The 23,242-nt window shown below is 38.9% G+C and overlaps 1 protein-coding gene across 2 annotated transcripts in view; it reads right to left on the bottom strand.

Moving 5' to 3' along the window:
* Window positions 1-23,242, bottom strand: part of COG5 (component of oligomeric golgi complex 5) — a 366,355-nt gene that overhangs the window by 310,637 nt on the left and 32,476 nt on the right. Inside the window, exons 1-2 of one of the 2 annotated variants that reach the window (XM_030932305.1) lie at window positions 20,896-20,993; window positions 17,665-17,785 (exon numbers count right to left, since the gene is read on the bottom strand). In XM_030932305.1, coding sequence (XP_030788165.1) covers window positions 17,665-17,785; window positions 20,896-20,904 — 130 coding nt within the window. In that variant the 5' untranslated portion in view covers window positions 20,905-20,993. Of the gene's footprint in view, window positions 1-17,664; window positions 17,786-20,895; window positions 20,994-23,242 lie in introns of those variants that run through there. The other variant, XM_010382422.2, reaches the window with a different exon arrangement.

The raw sequence follows: 23,242 nt of genomic DNA, 5'->3' as shown, positions 1-23,242 counted from the left end.
AGCTCACGAGCTTGTGGCTACAGGACACTTGCCCTTCACCCCCTGGTTCTGGTCAAGGATATTATTCCTCATTCAAGGTTATCACGAAATTCAGTTGGGAGCTTCTTTCAACCTGTGACTGCTTCCTAAGTTAGCTGACGGACTTCCATGAAATACACTGTGAGGAAGAATAAAGAATGGCTCCCCTTGGTCTACTGTGCAGACTGGGAAAGCACGCGAGGCCCCTCCCACTGCCGTTCCTACTTTTATATACGTCACCACTCCCTAAATCAATTCCAGTGTTCAGTAGGGTAAAGGTCTACCCCTGTGGGTTGGATTGTCAGGTTTCCCTGTGGGGGTGTATACCCTGGAGGCAGTCTCGTTCTCTCTCACACTCTGGAGACTTACAGTTTTTCACCTGGCTCACAGTATAGGCTGTAGCCTGCAGCTTCTTTCAAAGCTCACGGTGTATTTTCAACCTTTCCTATCAATGAACAATTTTAATAGGCTTGAAATAAAACTTTTTTTTTTTTTTGAGATGGAGTCTTGCTCTGCTGCCCAGGCTAGAGTGCAGTGGCGCAATCTCGGCTCACTGCTGGCTCTGCCTCCCTGGCTCACACCATTCTCCTGCCTCAGCCTCCTGAGTAGCTGGGACTACAGGCACCCGCCACCATGCCCGGCTAACTTTTTGTATTTTTTTTTTAGTAGAGATGGGGTTTCACCGTATTAGCCAGGATGGTCTTCATCTCCTGACCTCGTGATCCGCCCACCTCGGCCTCCCAAAGTGCTGGGATTACAGGCATGAGCCACTGCGCTGGCCGAAATAAAACTTTCTAAAATCTTCACCAACTACAACATATTATAGACATCTCAAAAAAATATTAATTACTTCAGTAATTAATGGGTCCCTATTATATGGAAAGATTATATAAATCATACTTTCATCTATACATAAGCCAAAAATGTTTGCCTATAAGTATTGTTTTATCAGATTAGGAAATATCATAGCTACAATAAGAACATCAGTAGATGAAACAAGTTTAAACTACCTCTCCCTTCCACAATAAATATATCATAATGCTTCTATGACATGTTTGGTTTTAAGAATATTCTCTCATGACACATGGTGTTAATATATTGCAGCTTAGCAATAAAAATGTAAAACTCAGAAAATAGACCAGAAGCAATTAAAATTAGTAAAGGAAATATTTTCTATCATATCCAATTGCTTGATTATACTTTTAAAAAATGATTAAGGCTTTAAAATAGAATATTAAGTTACTAGCAAGACCCAACCCACAATCCCAACATAAAATACATTTTCTACATAAACATGGCCTATTTTATACACACACACACACACACACACACACACATTTTATATTTTGGTTTTATTATGAGGTAATAGCTCAATCAGAAGTCATTTTCTCGGCCGGGTGCGGTGGCTCAAGCCTGTAATCCCAGCACTTTGGGAGGCCGAGATGGGCGGATCACGAGGTCAGGAGATCGAGACCATCCTGGCTAATACGGTGAAACCCCGTCTCTACTAAAAACTACAAAAAACTAGCCGGGTGACGAGGCGGGCGCCTGTAGTCCCAGCTACTCGGGAGGCTGAGACAGGAGAATGGCGTGAACCCGGGAGGCGGAGCTTGCAGTGAGCTGAGAGCCGGCCACTGCACTCCAGCCTGGGCGGCAGAGCAAGACTCCGTCTCAAAAAAAAAAAAAAAGAAGTCATTTTCTCATGTACACTGAATTATGATATACATTTAAACCTATTTTTATATAAGGTATTCTTAGAAAGTACAATACAAACATATTTTTTTTTTTTAAAAGGACACTGGGAGACCTATCAATAGCAGCAAACCCTTTTATGAAGCCATTAAATGCTGCTACAGAGTTTAAGAAAAGAGTACAGCATTGGTGGTTTAAGAGCTCAGGCTGTGGAATCAGATTTTTATAGATACACCAGATATGTATCCTTAGCACCCACTGGAATATAAATTCTACAAAGGGTAGGAGGTTTCTGTTTTGTTCAGTGTATTGTGTTTTCAGTGTCTAGAATAGCACATAGCGTATTGTTTCTGTTTTCACAAGTATTCTGTTTTCACAAGTGGGATATCACATAGTAGATATTCAATAAACAATGGCTGAACAAGTAAATGAATTTTTCCAAGTTTTATGATAAAAGAATGATGAAAGTTTTTTTATTGTTACTTCATGGAAAGTGCAGATGAGCCCAAATAGGAAGACTAGGCAGAGACTGGTTTACCCCATGGATATCATCATCATCATCATCATCATCATCATCATCATCATCATCAATATACTGTTGTTGTCATTATCAGTTTTATGCTGAGTTTATAGATAAGGACAGATCTTCCATTTCTCAAACACAGAAACTGCATTTTACTCACTCTGTCTGTAGGAGATTCTAACAAGCTACAGGGCTTATGTATATTGAAACCTAATTGTTTGATAAATAAATTAAATGAATTATAAATCATGATTTTCATAAACAGACTAAAGAGTACTCATGAAGGTATGGTCTGGTTACTTTTTACGGGAAATTTTTCCTCCTTTAATCTCTATTTGTAGGATAAGTCGAAAATAGATTAGATAACACTAAAAAGCTATCCAGAATTAATGTTATCATGAGACTCAATATGCAGGATATAAATATATTATTGATCAAAACTAAAAACCTTGCTAGATATACAAAACAAAGAGACTGATTCAGTAAAGCATCAGTATTTTAAAAAGATACAAAGTTTATCATAGTAACCTACACATTTGAACCATAAATATACTAACAATTCTGTTTTCACAAGTGGGATTAGTAGAGAATCATTCTAACATTTGAGAGACTAAATGCATTAATATATAGAATTGGGAAAATTTCAGAAGGATGAGTTGTCATTATGGTGTGTAAGAGATACAGTCATCCTCACCCTACTGTGAATCCCATGTTCCATTTCCCCTCAAAAGCACAGCACCCATCAACGGGAGGTGGAGAGGAGAATGATGAATCCTTACTGCCTCAACTGAGGACTTTAATGTAAAAGCTGGGCTGTCAAAGAAACCCCCTACTAATCATCCTTCTCTTACTCTTGTTGCTAGTCTCATTTTCATTATCTTTTGATTTACTGTTAGTCAAATTAAGGACCTCTTTAGAACAAGTCAGGCAATAAAATATCCATAAAAATTATTAAATCAATTCTCAGCATAGCAAAATAAAGTTTCTAAGTCAGAAAAAGTAAAAAAGAGAACAGATCCTGGATTATGACAAACTGACCCAGGTAAATACTGTCCCTTGGCAGCCATGAATGTGTAGTAAGTACATTACCTTACTCATGCTTAAATAACATCATCACTTTGTAGTAAAGCCTATCTAAATTTTCATCTAGTCCCAAGACTCTTCTTAAAGAAAAATCATGAATCTATGTGATATAACTTAATCATTCAATCTATGCTATGTAGTTTTATTTTTTAAACTATTACATAATAACCTGCATTAAAAAGTACAATAAACATGTCTGCACTAAAATAATTCTGCTTATTCTCATAGGAAGAATCAATATCATGAAAATGGCCATACTGCCCAAGGTAATTTATAGATTCAATGCCATCCCCATCAAGCTACCAATGAGTTTCTTCACAGAATTGGAAAAAACTGCTTTAAAGTTCATATGGAACCAAAAAAGAGCCCGCATTGCCAAGACAATCCTAAGTCAAAAGAACAAAGCTGGAGGCATCATGCTACCTGACTTCAAACTATACTACAAGGCTACAGTAACCAAAACAGCATGGTACTGGTACCAAAACAGAGGTATAGATCAATGGAACAGAACAGAGTCCTCAGAAATAATACCACACATCTACAGCCATCTGATCTTTGACAAACCTGAGAGAAACAAGAAATGGGGAAAGGATTCCCTATTTAATAAATGGTGCTGGGAAAATTGGCTAGCCATAAGTAGAAATCTAAAACTGGATCCTTTCCTTACTCCTTACATGAAAATTAATTCAAGATGGATTAGAGACTTAAATGTTAGACCTAATACCATAAAAACCCTAGAAGAAAACCTAGGGAGTACCATTCAGGACACAGGCATGGGCAAGGACTTCATGTCTAAAACACCAAAAGCAATGGCAGCAAAAGCAAAAATTGACAAATGGGATCTCATTAAACTAAAGAGCTTTTGCACAGCAAAAGAAACTACCAACAGAGTGAACAGGCAACCTACAGAATGGGAGAAAATTTTTGCAATCTACTCATCTGACAAAGGGCTAATATCCAGAATCTACAAAGAACTCAAACAAATTTACAAGAAAAAAACAAACAACCCCATCAAAAAGTGGGCAAAGGATATGAACAGACATTTCTCAAAAGAAGACATTCATACAGCCAACAGACACATGAAAAAATGCTCATCATCACTCGCCATCAGAGAGATGCAAATCAAAACCACAATGAGATACCATCTCACACCAGTTAGAATGGCAATCATTAAAAAGTCAGGAAACAACAGGTGCTGGAGAGGATGTGGAGAAATAGGAACACTTTTACACTGTTGGTGGGATTGTAAACTAGTTCAACCATTATGGAAAACAGTATGGCAATTCCTCAAGGATCTAGAACTAGATGTACCATATGATCCAGCCATCCCACTACTGCGTATATACCCAAAGGATTACAAATCATGCTGCTATAAAGACACATGCACACGTATGTTTACTGTGGCACTATTCACAATAGCAAAGACTTGGAATCAACCCAAATGTCCATCTGTGACAGACTGGATTAAGAAAGTGTGGCACATATACACCATGGAATACTATGCAGCCATAAAAAAGGATGAATTTGCGTCCTTTGTAGGGACATGGATGCAGCTGGAAACCATCATTCTTAGCAAACTGTCACAAGAAGAGAAAACCAAACACCGCATGTTCTCACTCATAGGTGGGAACTGAACAATGAGATCACTTGGACTCGGGAAGGGGAACATCACGCACTGGGGCCTATTATGGGGAGGGGGGAGGAGGGAGGGAGTGCATTGGGGAGTTATACATGATATAAATGATGAATTGATGGGTGCTGACGAGTTGATGGGTGCAGCACACCAACATGGCATAAGTTTACATATGTAACAAACCTGCACGTTATGCACATGTACCCTAGAACTTAAAATATAATTAAAAAAAAAAAAAAAAAAAAAGTGTGGCACACATACACCATGGAATACTATGCAGCCATAAAAAAGGATGAGTTTGTGTCCTTTGTAGGAACATGGATGCAGCTGGAAACCATCATTCTTAGCAAACTATCACAAGAACAGAAAACCAAACACCGCATGTTCTCACTCATAGGTGGGAACTGAACAATGAGATCACTTGGACTCTGGAAGGGGAATATCACACACCGGGGCCTATCATGGGGGGGGAGGGGGGAGGGATTGCATTGGGAGTTATACCTGATATAAATGACGAATTGATGGGTGCTGATGAGTTGATGGGTGCAGCACCCCAACATGGCTCAAGTATACAATGTAACAAACCTGCACGTTATGCACATGTACCCTAGAACTTAAAGTATAATAATAAAAAAAAAGAAAAGAAAAGAAAGGGTGTCTCTGTAGAGCTCCCAACCTGTCTTACTCTGCCCTCTGAACTCCAGTTGCTTGTCTTCACCTCATGGAGATTTAAGGTCCGCTTAGGTTTCACCTTCCTGTGCTTTCACCTGAAAAATCTCCAAGGAGCAAACTGGTGCCATTTTAGGTCTCACTTCATTTATTTCTTCCCTTGAGAATCAATGTCCTGTGCCTGGTGTCCAATGTATGAGAAACATTGTTAAGTATATTTTGTCTAGTTTATTAGTTGTTTTAGGTATGAAGGTAAAACCACTCCCTCTTACTGCATCTTGGTCAAATCTAGAATTTTATGCTGGAGACTTGGGTTTATCTTATTCTTACTATAAAGGTAATGAGAGTCATATAAAAAGCATCATGATTAAAAATAATTTCAAAGATAAAAAAATAATTCTGCTTATTCTCTGACAATAAAAGTATACTTTTCATTTTCATTTCCCTAATGCCTAACGATGTTGAGCATATTTACAGATGCATATTTGTCATCATCTTGGGTGAAGTATCTGCTCAACTCTTTTTCCTATTTTTTAAGTGAGTTTTTGGAGTTCCTATTAAGTTTTGAGTCTTTTGATATGTCTGGATGCAAGTCCTCTATCAAATACATACTTTGCAAATATTTTCTCCTTGTCCACAGTTTGTCTTTTTATTCTTGTAACAGTATCATTTGAAGAATGTCTTAAATTTTGATGAAATCTAACTTATCAACTTTCTTCTCTTGTGAATTGTGCTTTGGGTAACATCTAAGAGTCACTGTCTAATTCAAAGTCACAAAAATCTTCTATGTCTCTGGGAGAGACCTCCCAACAGGAATTGATAGACACCTCATACAGGAGAGCTCCAGCTGGCATCAGGACAGTGCCCCTCTGGAACGAAGCTTCCAGAGGAAGGAGCAGGCAGCAATCTTTTCTGTTCTGCAGCCTCCACTGGTAATACCCAGGCAAACAGGGTCTGCAGTGGACCCCCAGCAAACTGCTGCAGACCTGCAGAAGAGGGGCCTGCTGGAAGAAAAACTAACAAACAGAAAGCAACAACAACAACAACAACAACAAAAAGACCCCCACACAAAACCTACATCCAAAGGTCATCAGCCTCAAAGATCAAAGGTAGATAAATCCACAAAGATGAGGAAAATCCAGTGAAAAAAACGCTGAAAATTCCAATAACCAGAATGCCTCTTCTGCTCCAAATGATCGCAACAGCTCTCCAGCAAGGGCACAGAACTGGACAGAGGATGAGATGAACTAATTGACAATAGTAGACTTCAGAAGTGGGTAATTACAAACTCTGCTGAGCTAAAAGAGCACATTCTAACCCAATGCAAAGAAGCTAAGAACCTTGATAAAAGGTTACAGGAGCTGCTGACTAGAATAACCAGTTTAGAGGGAAACATTAATGACCTGATGCAGCTGAAAAACTTCGTGAAGCATACACAAGTATCAACAGCTGAATAGATCAAGTGGAAGAAAGGATATCAGAGTTTGAAGATCACCTTGCTGAAATAAGGCATACAGACAAGATTAGAGAAAAAAGAATGAAAAAAAAAAATGAACAAAACCTTGGAGAAACATGGGACTACGTAAAAATACAGAACCTATGATTGATTGGAGTACCTGAAAAAGATGCGGTGAATGGAATCAAGTTGGAAAACACGCTTCAGGATATTATCCAAGAGAACTTCCCCAACCTAGCAAGACAGGCCAACATTCAAATTCAGGAAACACAGAGAACACCACTAAGATATTCCACGAGAAGATCAACCCCAAGACATATAATCATAGATTCTTCAAGGTTGAATTGAAGGAAAAAATGTTAAGGGCAGCCAGATAAAAAGGTCAGGTCACCTAGAAAACGGAAGCCCATCAGACTAACAGCGGATACCTCTCAGCAGAAACTCTACAAGCCAGAAGACAGTGGAGGACCAATATTCAACATTCCTTTTTTTTTTTTTTTTTTTTTTTTTGAGACGGAGTCTCACTCTGTCAACCAGGCTGGAGTACAGTGGCACAATCTTGGCTCACCACAACCTCTGCCTCCCAGGTTCAAGCGATTCTCCTGCCTCAGCCTCCTGAGTAGCTGGGATTACAGGCACACACCACCACAGCCAGCTAATTTTTCTATTTTTAGTAGAGACGGGGTTTCACTATGTCCGTCAGGCTGGTCTCGAACTCCTGACCTCAAGGCGAACTCCGCCCGCCTTGGCCTCCCAAAGTGCTGGGATTACAGGCATGAGCGACCATGCCCAGCCTCAGTATTCTTAAAGAAAAGAATTTTCAACCCAGAATTTCATATCCGGCCAAACTAAGCTTCATAAACGAAGCAGAAAAAAGAAAGGAAATCCCTTCTAGACAAGCAATGCTAAGGGATGTCATCACTACCAGGCCTGCCTTGCAAGAGCTCCCAAAGTAAGCACTAAATATGGAAAGCAAAAAACCAGTACCAGCCATTGCAAAAACAAGCCAAAATGAAAACACCAATGACACTATGAAGAAACCGCATCAACCAGTGTGCAAAATTACGAGTTAGCATCATGATGACAGGATCAAATTCACACGTAACAATTTTAACCAAACGTAAATAGGCTAAATGCCCCAATTAAAAAGGTACAGACTGGCAAACTGAATAAAGAGTCAAGACCCATTGATGAGCCGTATTTAGGAGAACCATCTCATGTGCAAAGATACACATAGGCTGAAAATAAAGGGATAGATGAAAATTTACCAAGCAAATGGGAAACAAAAAAAGGCAGGGGTTACAATCCTAGTCTCTGATAAAAGAGACTTTAAACCAACAAAGATCAAAAAAGACAAAGAACGGCATTATATGATGGTAAACGGATCAATACAACAAGAAAAGCTAACTATCCTAAATATATATGCACCCAACAGAGGAGCACCAAGATTCATAAAACAAGTTCTTAGAGACCTCCAAAGAGACTCAGACTCCCACACAGTAATAGTGGGAGACTTTAACAACCCACTGTCAACATTAGACAGATCAACGGGACAGAAAATTAATGAAGATATTCAGAACTTGAACTCACTCTGGGTCAAGTGGACCTAACAGACATCTACAGAACTCCCCACTCCAAATCAACAGAATATACCTTCTTCTCAGTGCCACACAGCAGTTATTCTAAAATCAACCACATAAGTAAACATTCCTCAGCAAATGCAAAAGAATGGAAATCGTAACAAACAGTCCACAGTGCAATCAAAGTAGAACTCGGGATTAAGAAACTCACTCAAAACCAAACGATTACATGGAAATTGAACAACTTGCTCCTAAATGACTCCTGGGTAAATAACGAAATTAAAGGAAGAAATCAAGAAGTTCTTTGAAACCAACTAGAACAAAGAGACAACATACCAGAATCACTGGGACATAGCTAAAGCAGTGTTTAGAGGGAAATTTATAGCACTAAATGCCCACAGGAGAAAGCGGGAAAGATCTAAAATCAACACCTTAACATCACAATTAAAAGAACTAGAGAAGCAAGAGCAAACCCCAAAAGCTAGCAGAAGACAAGAAATGACTAAGATCAGAGCAGAACTGAAGGAGACAGAGACATGAAAAGTCCTTCAAAAAATTCATGAATCCAACAGCTGGTTTTTTGAAAAAATTAACAAAATAGATAGAGCATTAGCTAGACTAATAAAGAAAAGAGAGAAGAATCAAGTAGACACAATAAAAAAATGATAAAGGGGATATCACCACTGACCCCAAAGAAATACAAACTACCATCAAGAGAATACTATAAACACCTCTATACAAATAAACTAGAAAATCTAGAAGAAATGGAAAAATACTTAGACACATACACACTCCCGAGACTAAGCCAGGAAGAAGTCAAATCTCTGAATAGACCAATAAAAAATCCTGAAATTGAGGCACTAATTAATAGCCTATCAACCAAAAAAGCCCAGGACCAGACAGATTCATGCCAAATTCTATCAGAGGTACAAACAGGAGCTGGTACCACTCCTTCTGAAGCTATTCCAAACAACTAAAAAGGAGGGACTCCTCTCTAACTCATTTTATGAGACCAGCATCATCCTGATAACCAAAACCTGGCAGAGACACAACAAAAAAAGAAAACTTCAGGCCAATATCCCTGATGGACATCGATGTGAAAATCCTCAATAAAATACTGACAAACCGAATCCAGCAGCACATTAAAAAGCTTATCCACCACGATCAACTCAGCTTCATCCCTGGGATGTAAGGCTGGTTCAACATATGCAAATCAATAAACCTAATCCATCACATAAACAGAACCAACGACAAAAAACACAAGATTACCTCAACAGATGCAGAAAAGGGCTCTGATAAAATTCAACAAAGCTTCATGTTAAAAACTCTCAATAAAGTAGGTACTGATGGAACATATCTCAAAATAATAAGAGCTATTTATGACAAACCCATAGCCAATATCATACTGAATAGGCAAAAGCTGGAAGCATTCCCTGTGAAAACTGGCACAAGACAAGGATGTCCTCTCTCACCTCTCCTATTCAACATAGTATTGGAAGTTCTGGTCAGGGCAATCAGGCAAGATAAAGAAATAAAAGTATTCGAATAGGAAGAGAGGAAGTCAAATTGTCTGTTTGCAGATGACATGACTGTATATTTAGAAAACCCCATCGTCTCAGCCCAAAAACTCCTTAAGCTGATAAGCAACTTCAGTGAAGTCTCAGGATACAAAATCAACGTGCAATAATCACAAGCATTCCTATACACCAACAATAGACAAGCAGAGAACCCAATCATGAAAGAACTCCCACTCACCAATACTACAAAGAGAATAAAATATCTAGAAATACAGCTAATAAGGGCAGTGAAGGACCTCTTCAAGGAGAACTATAAACCACGGCTCAAGGAAATAAGAGAAGACACAAACTAATGAGAAAACATTCCATGCTCATGAATGGGAAGAATCATTATTGTGAAAATGGCCATATTACCCAAAGTAATTTATAGATTTAATGCTATTCCTATCAAACTACCATTGACATTCTTCGCAGAGTTAGAAAAAACTACTTTAAATTTCATACGGAACCAAAAAAGAGCCCATAGAGCCAAGACAATCCTAACCAAAAGGAACAAAACTGGAGGCATCATGCGATCTGACTTCAAACTATACTACAAGGCTACAGTAACCAAAACAGCATGGATATGTAACCAATGACACTGAACAGAGACCTCAGAAATAACACTACACATGTACAACCAGCTGAAGTTCAACAAATCAGACAAAAACAAGCAATGGGGAAAGGATTCCCTATTTAATAAATGGTGCTGGGAAAACTGGCTAGCCATGTGCAGAAAACTGAAACTGGACCCCTTCCCTATATCTTATACAAAAATTAACTCAAGATAGATTAAACATTTAAATGTAAAACCCAAACCTATAAAAACCCTAGAAGAAAAGCTAGGCAATACCATTCAGGGCATGGGCATGGGCAAAGATTTCATGATGAAAACGCCAAAAGCAATTGCAACAAAAACAAAAATTGATAAATGGTATCTAAACTAAAGAACTTCTGCACAGCAAAAGAAACTATCATCAGACTGAACAGGCAACCTACAGGATGGGAGAAAAATTTTGCAATCTACCCATCTGACAAAGGTCTAATATCCAGCATCTACAAGGAAGTTACACAAATTTACAAGGAAACAAACAAACAATCACAAAGTGGGCAAAGGATATGAATACACACTTCTCAAAAGATGGTATTTAAGCAGTCAACAAACATTTTAAAAAGCTCAACATCACTGATCATTAGAAAAATGCAAATCAAAACCATAATGAGATACCATCTCATGTCAATCAGAATGGCAATTATTAAAAAGTCAAGAAACAACAGATGCTGGCAAGGCTGTGGAGAAATAGGAATGCTTTTACACTGTTGGTGGGAATGTAAATTAGTTCAACAGTTGTGGAAGAGAGTGTGGCAATTCCTCAAGTATCTAGAACCAGAAATACCGTTTGACCCAGCAATCCCATTACTGGGGATATACCCAAAGGAAAATAAATCATTCCACTGTAGAGATACATGCACATGTATGTTTATTGCAGCACTATTTACAATAGCAAAGACATGAAACCAACCCAAACGTCCATCAATGATAGACTGCATTAAGAAAACGTGATACACATACTATACAGACATAAAAAAGAATAAGATCATGTCCTTTTCAGGGACATGGATGAAGTTGGAAGCCATCATCCTCAGCAAACTAGCACAGGAATAGAAAACCAAACACCGCATGTTCTCACTCATAAATGGGAGTTGAACAATGAGAACACTTGGACACAGGGAGGGGAACAACACACATCAGGGACTGGCAGGGGGCAGGGGGCAGGGGGCGGGGAGAGAGAGCATTAGGACAAATACCTAATGCATGTGAGGCTTAAAACCTAGGCCAGGAGCAGTGGCTCACACCTGTAATCCCAGCACTTTGGGAGGCCAAGGCGAGCAGATCATCTGAGGTCAGGAGTTCAAGACCAGTCTTACCAACATGGAGAAGCCCTGTCTCTACTAAAAATACAAAATTAGCCATGCACATCGGCGCATGCCTGTAATCCCGGCTACTCGGGAGGCTGAGGCAAGAGAGTCACTTGAATCCACGAGGCGGAGGTTGCGGTGAGCGGAGATCATGCCACTGCACTCCAGCCTGTGCAACAAGAGCGAAACTCTGTCTCAATGAAAAAAAAAAACACCTAGATGACAGGTTGATAGGTGCAGCAAACCACCATGGCGCATGAACTATGTAACAAACCTGTATGTTCTGCACATGTATCCCGGAACTTAAAGTAAAATTAAAAATTGTAAAAAAGAAGAAAAGAAAAAAATAAAAATGAAAATAAAAAAATCTTCTGAGTTGCCTACTTTAAGTTCTGTAGTTTTATACTTTACATTAGGACACGAATTCATTCTGAGTTAATATTTTTATATGAAGTGAAGTATGGAAACAAGTTCAGTGTTTTGCATATTGAGATCCAATTGTTCCTGCACCATCTGTTGAAAAGACTGTTTTTTCTCCACTAAATGGGTCAAAAATCAGTTGTTCATATATATATGTGGGTCTATTTCTGGGATCTCTGTTCCACTGATCTTTACGCCTTGATTAAAGAGTCTTTGTACTAAGTCTTCAAATCAGGTAGGGTTATTCTTCCAACTCTGTTTTCTCTTGAACGTTATTCTAGCTATTCTAGATCCTCTGAATTTCCATATGAATTTTAAAATCAGCTTGTCAATTTCTAAACGCCTCCTGGAATTTAAACTGAAATTCTGTTGAATTCATAGATCAAGTTGGGAAGAATATACATCTTAATAAACAATATTAAGTCTTCCAACTGATGAACAACATTGACTGATTGATGTCTTCTTTGTTCTCAACAATATTTTGTACTTTTCAGTGTACAGGTTTTGCACACCTTTTGTTAGACTTACCCCTAAGTCTGCCATATTTTTATGCTGTTATAAGTGGTATTTTTGAATTTCAATTTCCAATTGCTTGTTGCTAACAGAGTATATACAAATACAATTAATTTTTTGTATATTTATCTAGTATATTGAAATCTTACTCAACTCTTTTATTAGTTATAGCTTTTTTTGAAAACTCGGCCGGGCGCGGTGGCTCAAGCCTGTAATCCCAGCACTTTGGGAGGCCGAGACGGGCGGATCACGAGGTCAGGAGATCGAGACCATCCTGGCTAACACGGTGAAACCCTGTCTCTACTAAAAAAATACAAAAACTAGCCGGGCGAGGTGGCGGGCGCCTGTAGTCCCAGCTACTCGGGAGGCTGAGGCAGGAGAATGGCGTAAACCCGGGAGGCGGAGCTTGCAGTGAGCTGAGATCTGGCCACTGCACTCCAGTCGGGCGACAGAGCGAGACTCCGCCTCAAAAAAAAAAAAAAAAAAGAAAACTCAAAACAAGGTATCACGACATAGCTATGAGAATGACTAAAATTAAGAAGACTGAGTGTAACATGTGTTGGCAAGGTTGTAGGGGGAAGGAGAACTTTCAAATGCTACTGGTAAGAATGTAAACATTGGCCAGGCGTGGTGGTTCACGCCTGTAATCCCAGCACTTTGGGACTCAGAGGAGGGTGATTCACCTGAGGTCAAAAGTTCAAGACCAGCCTGGTCAACATGGTGAAACCCGTCTCTACTAAACATACAAAAATTAGCCGGGCATGGTGATGGGTGCCTGTAATTCCAGCTACTTGGGAGGCTGAGGCAGGAGAATCACTTGAACCCAGGAGGCAGAGGTTGCAGTGAGCTGAGATCGCGCCATTGTGCTCCAGCCTGGGCAACAACAGCGAAACTTCATCTCAAAAAAAAGAATGTAAACATTACAACTACTTTGAAAAACAACCTTGGCAATTTCTTAAAATGAGCTAAACATATACCTACCATATGATCTAGATATTCCAATCCTAGGTATTTATCCAAGAGAAATGAAAGGATATGTTCATACAAAGACTTGTACATGAATGTTCATAGCAGCTTAATTTATAATACTAAAATATTAGGGACAACCCAACTCTCCATCAGCATGTAAATGGATAAACCAACTGTGATATATCAATGGAATACTAGTCCATAATAAAAAGGCAAAGGTATTAATACACACAACAACACTGAAGAATTTCAAATTTACATAACATAAAACTCTCCCTTTCAAAGTGTACAATGTAGTGGTTTTTAGTATACTGACAAGGTGGCACAAAAGTCACCATTATCTAATTCCAGAACATCTTCATCACCCTAAAAACAAATCTGCATCCACTAGTAGTCACTCCACACCCCAGTCTCATAGAATATACTTAATTTCCAGATGACAATGTGTTTCACCTGGGTGTCCCAAATCAAGCCTCAAAACCTTTCAAGTTTGAAGACTGCTTTTAAGTTAATTTCAAGGGTCTATGGTATAAACACTGTTACTCTTCATCATTTCACTCTTTCTAATGAAAAACAGAACCATATTGATAAAGACAGTGACAATTTTAGAGATGTTCCAATCACAGAAGTGTCATTTAGTGTACGTGTGCAATTGTAATAGTGACCGCAAAATTATTACTTTTATTCAAATATTAATTCCAAATGTAGCAACTTATTTTTCCTTGGCTTCTCCTTATTAGTTATAAATGCCAGGACTGGTCAAGACTGAACTACAGTGGTGAATAAAAAAGACATGATGTCTTTGCAAATATTAAATCACACATCATCTGCAAAGCTTTTAAAAATTAGATTAATACAATCCACTTTGTGATCATTCCACCATGAACTATATTTTCTCAAAAACTTTTTAACAATCTTTATAAAAACTTTAGGTAAAGCCAACAGCACATTGGAAGGATAATGGTTTTACCCTCTGCATTATACTCAGAACATTATGATCAACACCTGTGCCTTTTTTGTGTTTTGTTTGTTTGTTTGTTTGTTTTTGTTTTTTTGACAGAGTCTGGCTCTGTTACCAGGTTGGAGTGCAATGGCACGATCTTGGCTCACTGCAACCTATGCCTCCCGAGTTCAAGTGATTCTCCTGCCTCAGCCTCCTGAGTAGCTGGAATTATAGGCACGCACCACCATGCCCAGCTAATATTTGTATTTTTAGTAGAGACGGGGTTTCACCATGTTGGCCAGGATGGTCTCGATCTCTTGACCTCATGATCCGCCCACCTCAGCCTCCCAAAGTAATGATATTACAGGCGTGAGCCACTGTGCCCAGCTATGCCTGTTTTGTTTTGTTTTTTTCAAAGACATCACCATTTGTATTACAGAATCTGTCAATTCTAAAAGAAATTATAATCATAATCCAATCAAAATTTAGCACTTTTTTAATATTGAAGGAGTGTCAGTGATGACAAACATCCATAATAAGCCTTGGAATAATATGCATCTATGTTTAATGATTCCATAATCCTACCAACTATTGTTGGTGCACAGATATTAAATGTGATAGAGCAAAACAGTGGCTGATACTTGGATTTTTACCCTTCTATGTTTAGATAATACTGTGAAAACAACACACAAGCATTACTCACTGTTTAAAGTTAACTTTTTTTTTTTAAGAGGCAAGATCTTGCTCTGTCACCCAGGCTGGAGAGCAGTGGTGCAATATTAGCTCACTGCAACCTCTAACTTGTGGGCTCGAGTGATTCGCCCATCTCTGTTTCCCAAGTAGCTGAGACTGCAGGCACATGCTACAATGTTCAACTTTTATTTTAATTTTCTTTACTTCTCAATTTTTATTTTTTAGACCAAGAGGAGATCAGTTCTGTTCACCTAGGCAAGTCTCAAACTCCTGGCCTCAAGCAATTCTGCCTGCCTCTACCTCCCAATTAACTGGGCCTCCAGGTACCAGCCACCATACCCAGCTTAAAAGTTTAACTTTTCGGCCGGGTGCAGTGGCTCAAGCCTGTAATCCCAGCACTTTGGGAGGCCGAGACGGGCGGATCACGAGGTCAGGAGATCAAGACCATTCTGGCTAACACGGTGAAACCCCGTTTCTACTAAAAAAATACAAAAATCTAGCTGGGCAAGGTGGCGGGCGCCTGTAGTCCTAGCTACTAGGAAGGCTGAGGCGGGAGAATGGCGTAAACCCGGGAGACGGAGCTTGCAGTGAGCTGAGATCCGGCCACTGCACTTCAGCCTGGGCGACAGAGCCAGACTCCATCTCAAAAAAAAAAAAGTTTAACTTTTCATATGACATTTTCCAAGCCTACTAAATCACAAGTTAGAGATATTCCCAATGATTTTCCTAAGCAAAACCTGTATTTCAGCAGTATAAAATCGTAATGCTGTTGAAGCATTATTTGTGAAGGATAGATTTCCTTGATTAATAAAAAATATGGAATAAGCATTACAGCATAGCATGACTATATAATCAAAAAATCAAAGACAGGAAAATTCAGAAAGAACATATAATGCACATTTCTCTGATACTATTTTGGCATAACTGCTTTCAAAGCACAATACCAAGAGTAAGCAGACTCTTGATATCTGAAATGGATACAGTTAAAGACTTCTGAGCCTATAAAGTACAAATACCACTACATATATCCACTTCAGAAAAATTAGTGGGTACCCAGTGAAAAGAAGAAAACTACCAAGCCTCATTAAAACACAGAGTTGGGCAGTTCTATGTGCACTCACTAGCTATTCAAATTTTGCCTGAAAAATTATGAATTGCTGCATCATAGACTTTGCAGCTGGTTAATAGTCAAAACCATGAACATTAAACCCTTGACTGTCAAGGTCCTGCAATAAATGTCTGAGAAAAGAATGAACAAAGAAATAAATTTTTAAAATCTTCTAGGCATAGTATCAACATGGGAGTTGTCATCTTAAAAGCAGCATTTCTCTAGAATATTTCCTAGAGAAAAGAAAACTTCACTTAAAGACCTGTACACTTATTCATAATCACCAAAAACTGGAAACAACACAAATGTCCTTCAATCAGTGAATCAATAAACAAACTGCAGGCTCCCATGCAATGGTACTCAATCAAATACAAAGTAACAAACTATTAGTACACTCCAAAACTTGAATAAATCTCAAAGGTATTATTTTGAGTACAAGAAGACAGCCTCAAAAGGTCACCTACTTTGTAATTCCATTTATGTGTCATTCTCAAAAAGACAAAACTACAATGATGGAGAAAAGATCAGTGGTTGCCAGGATTAGCGGAAGCGGGTGGGCATCATCTTGAAGGAATAAGGAGGGAATCTGGGGGAGTGATGGAATTGTTCTGTATCACGACTGTAATGGTGCTTACATGAATCTATGTATGTGTTAAAATTCACAGACCTGTATATGAAAAAGGCCAATTTTACTATACAATTAAAATAAATAGCATTTCAATGAAATCAACTAATTGTACTCACTCATTCTGAGAAGTGTTAATATTGTATACAGCCAATTATTTAAAAATTTGTTTAATAGTACTTGCTAATGGTGATAACAAAAGTCAATCAAGTGACTTAAAAATATTTAAATCTCTACTTTTTAATAAAAAAAAAAACACTTACCAAGTTCATTGAGACTCTGAGCAGCTTTTGTTATCTCTCTACTTCCCCCTTGCAGTTGTCCTTGGAGTCTCTTACTGAGATTCAAGATACGAATAATTCTCCGAAGCAAATCACAGGCAACCTGTGCAAACATCACAATGTTAAGTTAGTTGATCCATGAAGTTTTATTACTATTAATAAATAGTAATAACAAGCATAGGTGCAGCAAACCACCATGGCACATGTTTACCTATGTAACAAACCTGCACATGTATCCTGGGACTTAAATTACATTAAAAAAAAAAAAGCACAGTGGCCACACTGTGCTTAATATGTGAATCTACCCATTCTTTCCAGATGCTAAAGATTCACTCATGCATTTTTTGTTTCCCATCAACCACAAACCTAAATAATCACAAGTCTTAAAAAGCATCAAATGTCCTAGGGAACATACAAAAGTGCTATATTTACATTTTACAATAAACTCCAATTCATCCCAAGTGGAGAGAACTTGGAATTGAGGCACCATGAGAGTCAAGGATTCTTTCAGTCCTAAACCAGTTTTCTTCTCTAGGCCAGTGGTTATCAGTCTTGACTACTAATTCAAGTGGGTAGACTGAAAATGTTCCAGTGCCCAGGCCACAGCCCTGACCAATTAAATCAGCATCTCTATGGGTGAGAACCAAGCATGAGTTATGTTTTTATGTTTTTAATATTCCCAGGTTGTACCAACGTGCAGTCAAAATTGACAATCACTAAGCTAGGCTGCTCAGCTTCCTACTACTGCCTCCTGATATTTCCAATCCCAGCTTCTCTTTCCTGTATCCTGCAGTAGTCTTAAAACTTCTCTCAATTTCATGATTTTCTTTTTCTTTTTCTTTTTTTGAGAACAGAGTCACGCTCTGTTGCCCCAACTGGAGTGCAGTGGCATGATCACACCTCACTTCAACCTCTACCTCCTGGGCTAAAGCGATCCTTCTGCCTCAGCCTCCCAAGTAGCTGGGACTACAGGCGCGTGTCACCATGCCTGGCTAATTGTATTTTTTGTGGAGATGAGATTTTGCCATGTTTCCCAGGCTGCTCTCAAACTACGGGACTCAGGTGAACCTCCTGCCTCAGACTCCCAAAGTACTAGGATTACAGGTGTGAGCCACCGTGCGTGGTGGTTTTTAATCTCTAATAAATTATAAAAGAGAGAGTACGTAAACAACAAAACAAAAGTATTTCACACACTTCCTATTCCTTTTTCCAGATCTAATACTGGGTCTTTACCTATCAAAAGGCTGAGATAAGAAATAAAGGTTCATGTATTTTAGGACACTTTATTACAGAAGCTGGATTCACAGCAGTTGCACGGGGGAGAGTGCAGTAGAGGGTGACATACTGAATAACCAACATGTAGTGACCTTCAGCCTCAGTAGTGATTACAAAGGAAAGAGAGACATTCCATACTGCTGCATCACAACCATTTTTGAATGGCCCCGAGGTTAACTGAGAAGCAAGGACATCTCCCCTTAGTTTAAGGAGAAAAATAATACATGGTGGCAATAAGAATTAAAAGCTCTGAGAAGCCAGGGTCCCAGAGCCTCCAAGTATAAACATTCTTTTATGGGTGAAATAAATACATATTGGGGGAACTCACCCCCAGTAGTTAACATGGGTTCTTTTCTATTTCCCTAAGTGTTTCGGCTTGTTTGAGAAACAAAGGGAAAGAGTACAAAATAGAGAAATTTTAAAGCTGGGTGTCCGGGGGAGATATCACATGTTGGCAGGTTCCGTGATGCTCCCTGAGCCATAAAACCAGCAAGTTTTTACTAGCGATTTTCAAAAGGGGAGGGAGTGCACGAATAGGGTGTGGGTCACAGAGATCACATGCTTCACAAGGTAATAGAATATCACAAAGCAAGTGGAGGCAGGGCGTGATCACAGGACCACAGGATGGGGAGAAATTAAAATTGCTAATGAAGTTTCGGGCACACATTGTCATTTATAACATCTTATCAGGAGACACTTTGAGAGCAGACAACCTGTCTGATGAAAATTTATTAGGCAGGAATTTCCTTGTCCTAACAAGCCTGGGAGCGCTACAGGAGACCGGGTCTTATTTCATCCCTTCGGCTTCGACCATAAAAGACGGCCACCTCCAAGGGGGCAGTTTATAGACCTACCCTCAGAGCGCATTCTCTTTCTCAGGGATATTCCTTGCTGAGAAAAAGAATTCAGTGATATTTCTCCAATTTGCTTTTGAAAGAAGAGAAATATGGCTCTGTTCTATCCGGCTCACCAGCAGTCAGAGTTTAAAGTCTTATCTCCCTTGTTCCCTGAACATTGCTGTTATCCTGTTCTTTTTTCAAGGTGCCCAGATTTCATATTGTTCAAGCACACATGCTCTACAAACAACCTGTGCAGTTAATGCAATCATCACGGGGTCCTGAGGCGACATACATCCTCCTCAGCTTACGAAGATTACAGGATTAAGAGATTAAAGTAAAAACAGGCATAGGAAATCACAAGGGTATTGACTGGGGAAGTGGTAAGTGTCCATGAAATCTTCACAATTTATGTTCAGAGACTGCAGTAAAGACAGGCGTAAGAAATTATAAAAGTATTAATTTGGGGAACTAACAAATGTCCACAAAATCTTCACAATTTATGTTTTTCTGCCATGGTTTCAGCCAGTCCCTCCGTTCAGGGTCCCTGACTTCCCACAACAAATACATACACCAGAGCCACACACAGCCACACCCATGTATTCACAAGCAATACACCATATGTATGCATATACCATACTCAAACATAAAGCAAACATATATTTACAAACACATGTAAGTCAAAGTCAACCAAGTATTAAACATGTTTACCTGACTGCTTTTCTGACAAACTAGTCTGAAATATTTAAATTTAAAAAAAAAAAAGAATTTTTCCCATGGAGATTGACAATTGGGGCATCTCTATCTTTTAATTAAATATTATTCATTTTCTGAACTGATAATACAAGCACATGATTCAAAATTCAAGAAATAAAAGGAAATAACACTGAAAAGTCACTCTCGTATCTCTGTCCCAACTGTGTACTTAACAAAAACAATTAATGTTGCAGGTAGTTAGACAATCAAGAGTGGGGCAGGAGAGGGCTATTGCCCCACCCACTAGGAATGTCGGTTGATGGTTTGGAAGTTATCACATTGCCTCTCTAAAACTGATAAATTGGCGGCCAGTGTCAGGGAGAAGACATTTCCTGATGGTCCACACCTGGTGCATTGAAGTGTTAACTGAATGCAAAGGCCAGGGAGAAGCAACTTCCAGGGCATATGCTTTAAGACACAAAATGGTGAGTCTGACCTTCCGGGGGTACTCCACCTGAAAAAGGAACAAAGCCTCAGGTGGGCATGCATACAAATTTCTAAACACACTGCACGTGCTCACCTCTTAAGGGTACGGAGGGCACTGGACATGCAGGCAGCCCATCCTAAGGGAAGAATCATGGGAAAGGAGCCAGGCTCTTAAGTTCTCGCATCAAGGTTAAACACTGCACTTGACCTCAGTGCCCTCTTGGGACTCTTTCAAGTATACTTTCCTTTCTTTCTTTCCTGTTCTAAAGCCTTTTTAAATAAACTTCCACTCCTGCTCTGAAATGTGCCTTGGTCTCTTTTTCTGCAGATGTCCCTCAGTCGAATTCTTTCTTCTGAGGCGGCAAAAATTGAGATTGCTGCAGACCCATACGGATTCGACACCAGTAAGTTGGATATCTTGCACTGGAAACATTATCAGTGTCTTCCCTGTTAGAACTGACATTTTTAGATAAACAATTTGGAACGCTGAATCCCTAACAACCATTCCTCTGAGATTTTAAATACATCATAAGAAGAAATTAAGCTCTTACTCTGTGATTGTCATCTAGAATTCCCTAATCCCACCCAACAAAGTGGTATGCTCTCAAAACATGCAATCTTTATTTCCACTGTTTTTATTTTTAGCAACCATATTTAATCTGTCACCAAGTCTTACCAACTATCCTACTGCATAAAACAAGAGTTGTTATTTTACCTCTATTCCTACAAGCACCACCCTAATCCAAATCTTTATCACCATTACCTTAACATAGTGGTTTCTTGGCTAGCTTTCAAATCTCTCACTGAAATCCACCCAGCCAGATTTATCTTCTTAAAAATGCAGTTTTTGGGCTGGGTACAGTGGCTCACACCTACAATCCCATCACTTCGGGAGGCCAAGCAGGGCAGATCACCTGAGGTCGGGAGTTCGAGACCAGCCTGACCAACATGAAGAAACCCCGCTTCTACTAAAAATACAAAATTAGCCGAGTGTGGTGGCATATGCCTGTAATCCCAACTACTTGGGAGGCTGAGGCAGAAGAAATGCTAAACCCGGGAGGCGGAGGTTGCGACAAGCCGAGATCATGATATTGCACTCCAGCCTGGGCAACAAAGAGCGAAATTCCATCTCAAAAAAAAAAAAAAAAAAACAGTTTTCAGCACTCCAACCCCCTTTTCAGTAAACTTCAATGGCTCTCCACTTACAGATTATGTTGAATCTTCTGAGAATAGCATTTAATAAAATTCTTAGTTAATAAGCCTAAGCTATTAAAAATTGATCTATAAGGCATCAATTCTCACCATTTCCCAATATAGCTGCCTCCCCTCCAATCAATTCCTTTCCCTCCTTGTTTTTTTATTTGACTTTTACTATTAAATATAACACAAACATGGAAAACCAAACTCAGAGATACACAGCTAAATGAACTTAGAAGCAACACACAGATCAGGAGACAGGACCATGTGAGTCACCACAGAAGGCTTCATGCACTCCCTCCCAATGCCATTACCCTCATGCCAACCAACAGAAACCACTACTCTTTTACATTAATCACTTCCTTACTTTTATTTATTTTTTTATTACTGAAGTATAAATACCTAAGTGCCATGGTTTAATTTTTCCTGTTTTTAATCTGTTGGTTCTTTCACCATCTCTTTTTTCCATTGCAATTTGTTGAATATATTGGATCACCTATCCTAAAGTTTCCCACAGACTGGGTTTTGTTGACTGTATTCCCTTGATGCAGTTTAACAAGTTCCTCTATCTTCTAGATTACCTGTAAATTAGTAGTTGGATGTGGGCAGCTTCATCAGATTCAAATTAAGTATTTTTGGCAAGATTAAACATTAGAGGGTGGTATATTTTAAGAGATGTATGATTTTCTCTCTTTTTGTGTTTAGTAGCAGCCACTGATACTCAACGTCAAAATCCATTGAAACATAAGTGACTGCAAAATAGTAATAATCCAATTCTGTCGTTTTGTCTTTATTTACAAGCATATGAAATTTCTCTATAAAAATAAACTTTACCTTATTGACTATTTGTTTATGTAGGAGTATTGTTCATAAAGAAAACTAAAAATAAATACTTAATCTTTCCCTTACTAGTTTTTAAAATGAAGGAATAATTCCCTAATATTCACCAATAATGAAAAATTAGTCGGTGGGGGGGGGGGGGTGTTCTGGGGTTTTGCTTTTTTTTTTTTTTTTTTGATATCATTATGAAATAGATTTAAACATAAGGAGGAATGCCCAATCCATCATGG

The sequence above is a fragment of the Rhinopithecus roxellana genome, chromosome 6, assembly GCF_007565055.1.
Source record: "Rhinopithecus roxellana isolate Shanxi Qingling chromosome 6, ASM756505v1, whole genome shotgun sequence".
NCBI lineage: Eukaryota > Metazoa > Chordata > Mammalia > Primates > Cercopithecidae > Rhinopithecus > Rhinopithecus roxellana.
Note: the sequence above shows the minus strand (reverse complement) of the source record. Positions and strands in the feature narration are given on the sequence as shown.